The 6,889-nt window shown below is 43.0% G+C and overlaps 1 protein-coding gene across 1 annotated transcript; it reads right to left on the bottom strand.

Annotated features, from left to right (window-relative positions):
• On the bottom strand, positions 2,609–6,642 carry LOC110430094 (transcription factor MYC2-like). The gene is made up of 3 exons (XM_021447067.1): positions 5,558–6,642; positions 5,093–5,461; positions 2,609–2,778 (listed from the first exon to the last, which is right to left on the bottom strand). The coding sequence occupies exons 1-3, from the start codon at positions 6,335–6,337 to the stop codon at positions 2,665–2,667; spliced, it is 1,263 nt and encodes a 420-aa protein (XP_021302742.1). The 5' UTR covers positions 6,338–6,642; the 3' UTR covers positions 2,609–2,664.

The raw sequence follows: 6,889 nt of genomic DNA, 5'->3' as shown, positions 1-6,889 counted from the left end.
TGCTCATCATTATTTATTGGATTAAGTGCATGTTTGTTTAAGTTGTTCTATCAGATTCTACATATATTTAACCTTTTTAAAACCCCTGCAATTAATTTATTATTATGTATATAATTGTTTTATTCTAAAATTTCGACCATTGATTGCAGTTTATACATAAGTGATAGGATTGTTCAAATTGTGTCATTGTGGTCATTTGGGACATATAGAGACTCATTACGAAGACAGTAAAAAACTATCCGACTCCTAAAATGGATTTCTAGAGGTGGAACTCAAGACGTTCGTCTCCAAAGATGGCCACCAAAAATCAGTTGATTCTAGGAGAGGAGTGATTCTCGGACTAAAAATGTTTCTTTATGATTCTCTAGAGTAAACTCTATGCATATAATGACTTTGTGCATGGTGTGAACAAAGAGAAACTACTTTTTTCTGCTTAGTCCTAGTTCATTTTAGAGAATCATTTTATAGAATCAATATATAAAATCACTTCTTATTAAAAAACTGTCTGGTAGAGTTTTCCTCTTATTCAGCCTAAAAGCTGCTCAGGGAGCTCTGCCATGCTCTGGATGCATGTTCAATTCAATCTATGTAGCATGTGTTGTTGACGGGCACACATCTTACTATTTATCACCAGAAGAATACAACACTACTGATTTATAAATTATACTTTTTCTACCAGCTAACAGTGTTTTTCTCTCACGATAAATCAGCGAATAATATTTTCAGCGAACAGTATTTTTAGTCATGACTTTTCAGACCAGTGAACATGCTCAGAATAAAGATGGCAATGGAGACCCGATCCCCGATTCTCCGTGGGGAATTCTCCTATTAGGAGATGGGGATGGTGGAGAATTGATCCCCACAGGGATGAAATTGGTAGGATAGTTATCCCCGTCGGGGATGACGGGGACGGGGATGGTTCGCAAGCCCCCGACCCCGATCCCCGCATCCCCGCCCCATGAAGCAAGCACAAGCAGCATCACAGTCGCAGTAGCCAGGGGCGCAAGGCCCATGTAACAAGGCCCACCAGCCCCAACATATATATACACGCTAACCCTAATTCTCACCCCCACCCAACCACTCTACCCCTATCCATCCAGCCACAGCCCCGAGCGGCACAAGCGGTGACGCAAACGCGCGACGCGCAGAGTGCATGGCGGCCGCTACCAGCTCAGTGCCTCGGCAGATCCACCCTCTATCCAGGTCTCCAGGCGTCGGTGGTCCACCCTCCAGCCTCCATTGTCCGTCTCCGTCAGCCTCGGAGATTCTTCCGTCCGCACGCAGCTCGGCAGCTGTTGCAGGTAGGCCTAGTTGGAGACTTGGAGCCTCACCTGTTTCCGAATTGAAGCCAGGAGGGCACAACCACACCAAGCAGCAGAAGGCACTAGTCAGTTAGGCAGCAAATCTTCAGATCTGATGTCATGCTCTAGATAGTTGAGGATTTGGTGCTAGTCTCCCACTGTCGTGCTCTAGATCTGTTAAAATATTTGGCCTCCCTATCTCCTTTTGTTACAACTTCTGGGATTTTGATTCGAGCATGATGCGTCTCCTACTCTTAACTCTTCTGTATTATTTTTTTCTTTACAAAATTGCGTTGTCTACCGATTTCTATGGACTTGTATACCTCAATCAATATTGTTATTACTTATGTATAAGTGCGAATGTTATGTGTTATTGGCTTTAAAGTGACTGCAATTTAGCCGGGGACGGGGAATCCGTCGGGTGTAAATTCCCCGCGGGGAGCGGGGATGGGAAGAAAACATCCCCCGTGACCATTCACGGGGACGGGGAATTATTTGTCTCGCGGGGACGGGGATGGTGGAGTGATCTCCGACGGGGAATTTCCCGTTGCCATCTTTAGCTCAGAACCCATGTACGGAGCGTGGTTCGCTCAGTTCGCTATATATTGTTTTCATATGCAGGTAATAATACATGAAAACATGGATTGATCGATCATTAAAAAAACAACATGGTACAGTATGTGGTACATGAACATGCTTTATTTTTACACACATGAGATGAGACTGTTAAACAACATGCGTGAATTGAAAGCTAATAACTTGCAGGTTGCTGCTCATAGAGTTGTTGGTGCTCGCTCATAGCAAGTTGCAAATACTCTTACATATATAGAATCCTTAGCTTTGTGGGCATGGGCATTCATATACTGGCCCCCCCCCTTCTCGCATCATGCTTTGTACTGATGAATGCAATCAGAAAATACTGTGGCTACAGAGAGGCTGTCTTGATGCCAACCTCACCATATTAATTAGCCGCCTGCAGATGGACACTGATGTACTAGAGCTGATGAGGTTGATGAGCAAAGTCACCATAGTTACTCCTCCGGTGATGACATGCATATATATGGCTCAGTGTCGATCATCTTCCTCCAATGCCGACGATCTAGTCATATAGGATATAAATATTTATATAGGCATGCATTATAGGACCTATATACTCATAGAATCCACCCTCATGCATGGGAAGCTTCTATAGATAGATAGCTACGTGATGATGCCGGATCACACTGCACGATATATCGAAGAAAAAATCAAACCGTACGAACTTTTTACAAATATATATATATATATATATATATATATATATATATATATATATATATATATATATATCCACTGTTGCGCTTCTGTATATAAATATATTCAATCAATTTTCTGTCTCTTCGGCATCTTTGCAGCTGATGCTACGCTGGTGTGATAATGCAGACTTGAGCTTGCCAACAATCTGCTCCGTTGTTAAGGTGAGGCGGCGGCCCTCCATCTGAAATGAATAATTGACGTTTGCACCAAATAATATATATTATTACCACACAATAAGACAAAGGGAAACAAAAAGTAAAGCTAATATAAGCCTGAGTAGTTTGCTGAGGTATATGTATATTACATATTTGCACACATAATACGACAGTCAAACAAATTAATGCCGACAGCTCCAAGTAGGACCATATATAATAGAATGGCTTTCTTCGATATGACGTCTAGAAAGTTTTATAGCGTTGTTTTCAAAAAAATACCGCATCAAATAGGATACAATAATGAAACAACTACTCTCAGTGCTTATATTAGTTTTATTCTATAGTTTCATAGACATTTAATTCCATGACTCACAACAAGTTTGTAACTGTCTCACTAGATTTTTTTCCCATGGGAACTCATTTTTCTCTATCTTAAATATGGTGCCACATCATAAAAAATACCTACATGGTAGCTTATTAAATGTTGATGAAACTTGGATGGTACTTCCATCAAGACTGGTCTTACAAACTTTTTCCACACATGTTCTAAAATAGAGAAGAAGCCATTCACAAGTTCACACTTCTATTAGAGTAGATCCCTATACAATATTGAAAAATAAAGCAACATGATCTGCCTATATTAGAATTCGCCTCATCTAGTGGCATTAAGTTGCTAATACATTGTACCTTATCTCCATTCCATAAAAAAGGTTGATGTTTTAGGATTTTTTTGGATAGATTACATTAGTGCTCAATTGAAATTGCCCAGTATGTCTATATATTGAAGGTGATCTTTGCTAAAATTCAAGTCACTAATTAAAAGGAATGCATGGAGGCATGCATACCACAATCTCAGGCTACTATATATGGGTCCAATCTAGTTCAAAGAGCTAAAACATCAAGATTTTTGGGACAAATGTTGAATCCTAAATTAAACATCAAGTTTTTTGGATGTAACAAAGGGATAGTTACTAGATACATGGCATAAATATGTGCTATGTGTCAATAATTTTGTATACAGTTGCATTTGCTATATATTTTACTGCACATTGAAACATAGTACTCCTCCGTCGCAGAAAACTTGTGTTCTAGGACTCAAAAAAATTTCTCAAAACTTGATGTTTTAGCATGAGATCGTGGTATGCATGCCTCCATGTATTCCTTTTAATGAGAAGTTTATTGTTTAATCAAACTAGTCAAGTAGTTTTTGTTTTTGTTCTGCGATGTGATCTGACATATACATTTATCTGATTAGTCACCATTGTTGAGTTGTAGTGCGGCCACACACCAAAATAAGTAATGCAAGTAATAACCCTTTTCTAGCTTGTTATCACAAATATTTTTAGGGTTTGTTTCTAGTTTTCTTTAAAAATTTAAATGTTTTATATATCAAGCCTTAAAAATGGAAGAGGTTCAGATCTTCCTATAGATGTAGATTTGATTTTTTTTGTATGTACTTACCTTCAATTTCAACAAGAAAATATCATTCAGTTTGGTTTGGCAGTGCACAATGATATGCCTGATAAAAATGTGTGCTCATGACATTATCATACAAGGGAAGTAAACGTACCTAGTAGGCTAGTACACCTAGTTTCTCTGTGTGCATATATTTGACTCAAATGTTAATTTTTGTCATTAAGCAATATAAAGCAATGTATTACCAATGTCGAAATGAAATCAAGAACCAAAATTAAGATTTCAATCACGATATGTGTTCTCTTTGCATTATTAAAACAACCAGCTAGTAAAACCTCTGTTTACAGACTCAGAACCTTACACAATTATTACTTTGTATAAGAAGGAATATTGACATTATGTAACAATTATTACATAATGTCAATTCATCCTCTTTACAGTCTTGGTACACTTTTCATTAACAGGAAAGAGGATGAATTGACATTATGTATTTGGTTTGCACTGTCAAACCATCTTACGACATAGACTATATCATTAATGATGTGTGGATTGTATGCTTTTAATATGGAAATGATCTTAACCGGCCAATTGTGTTTTGTCTACGATTTTCCCTCCATTTTATAGATGTGTTCCTAACCAGCTAACTAAAGCAGCGCATTTTCAGGCATTTGGTACACCAAATCAAAAGTTTAGTATTTTTAGTACATCTATATATATATATATATATATATATATATATATATATATATATATATATATATATATATATATATATATATATATATATATATATATATATATATATATATATATATATTCAAATACAGAAAGCATGCAGAGATCAGATTGCTGAATGTATTAGTCCAAATATCCAAATAAAATAAATATGGGGAGAAAAGAATAATAAGAAGAAAACGGACTTGCCTCTGCTGTGATGGTTATGCTGATAGTGCAAGCCGAGAATGGCATGACATTGGCATGGACGACGGTGAGCCCGAGGCCCTCGACCACGGCGAGCGCTGCCGCCGCCACCCCTTTGCCGCCGCAGCTATGGATCCTTACCATCACGCTCCTCTCCGACAAGCGTGCCTCGATCTCCGGAAGTGCTGGTGCCCCCGACGAGGAGGATGCCGACGTCGGCGACCCGGAGCCACCATTCTCGTCCGCCGCCGGCGGCGCTTTTCTCCTGATGCTGCCGGCGTCGGCGGCAGCAGCGTCTTCCAGGGCCTTGAGCCGCTGCTGAAGCTCCTTCACGTACTTGGCCGCGTCGGAGAGGATCGTCGCCTTGTCCATCTGCAACCTGTCCTTGTCAGGATCGATAGCATGGATTTGATCGACGCAGAGAACAAGGGCATGAGTTTGGTTCATTTGGAACGGATGGGAGTGGACCTTCTTGAGGCCAGGGATGACGGTGGAGAGCTCGATCAATCGCTTGTTGATCTTCTCCCGGCGCTTGCGCTCCGCGACGATGTGGTCCGGCGTGCACGACGCCGACGATGGCGCTCCCATGCTGCGTACTGGGTGGTGGGCCGCTCTTCTCGGCGGCGGCGGTGACCGGCGGCGTTGAGCCAGCTCAGGCGGCGGCAAGCTGCGTGCCGGGACGGCGGCTTCCTCCAGCACGCCCTCGCTGCCAGGCTGCGCCGAGCCGGTGACGAAGTTCCAGCTCACCGTGGGCAGGATGGTGTTGCTGTTGCTGCTCGGCGGTGCTGGCGGTGGCGCGCGCGCGAACGACGAGCTGGTGGGCGACTGTGGCGGCCAGGATCCGCCGTAGTAATCCGTGGCCGCCGTAGTGGCCGGGGCTGCAGGATCGGTGCCGGTGGCCCCGCTGCTGCCGCCGTCCGTGACCTCGCCGCCGCCGTCGCCGGAACCACCGCTCGGCGAGCTGTTTGCCGCCGCCGCGTCGTGGGTTTCGGCGGCGGCAGCCACGGCCATAAGCTCCCGCACCATCTCCGCCGCGTGGGAGGCGTCGCGGAGCGCTTGGAGCGAGGGGAAGACTACTGCGTCGCCGCCGTCGACCGCCGCATGCTCCTCCTCCTCCTCCTGCAGGAGCGTGTCCATCGCCCAGTGCACGTCGTCGACCGCAGGCTCCTCCTCCTGCAGCAGCGTGTCCATCGCCCACTGCATGAACAGGCTTGAGTCCTCCATGTTGCTTGCTGCCTCTGCCTCCATGAACACGGCGCTCAACCACCGGAAATATATACTGTATGAACTACTATCTAGTATCTACTAGGGTAGAGCTGATCCAAATTCTTGCAATGGAACAACAAATCGGGAAAGCTTCGCTTGTATAGGAAGACACGAAGGACCGGAGGAGGTAGAGATGGGCAGAATAATGGCGCCAAACAGTCTTATTCGCATCTGTATAAATTAAAGGACGTACATACCAATTGCAGAAAGCTTCTCTATCTACAGGCTATGAAATATCTTCTTCTTTATTTTTTTGATGATGGATAGGAATTATATATAGATTCTTACGTACGTACAGTTGGTCATTTTGCAAGGAAGCTCAATCGACATCAAGCAAAGAGTCAAGACACTATAGTAAGTAATACTAGTAAGCCATTCAGTAGCATAGTACTTTCGGACATGACTTTTTAGACAAACGGCCACAGAGCGTGTGATAGGGTTTTCTTCCAACATAGCCTGAGATTCATGGCCACGGTGGCCAGAGGTTTGTCGCATGCATGCAGCAGCCTTTTGTTTGATTGTTGTAACTATCCA

The sequence above is a fragment of the Sorghum bicolor genome, chromosome 9, assembly GCF_000003195.3.
Source record: "Sorghum bicolor cultivar BTx623 chromosome 9, Sorghum_bicolor_NCBIv3, whole genome shotgun sequence".
In the NCBI taxonomy this organism is placed as follows: domain Eukaryota; kingdom Viridiplantae; phylum Streptophyta; class Magnoliopsida; order Poales; family Poaceae; genus Sorghum; species Sorghum bicolor.
This window is presented reverse-complemented; position numbering and strand designations above follow the sequence as displayed.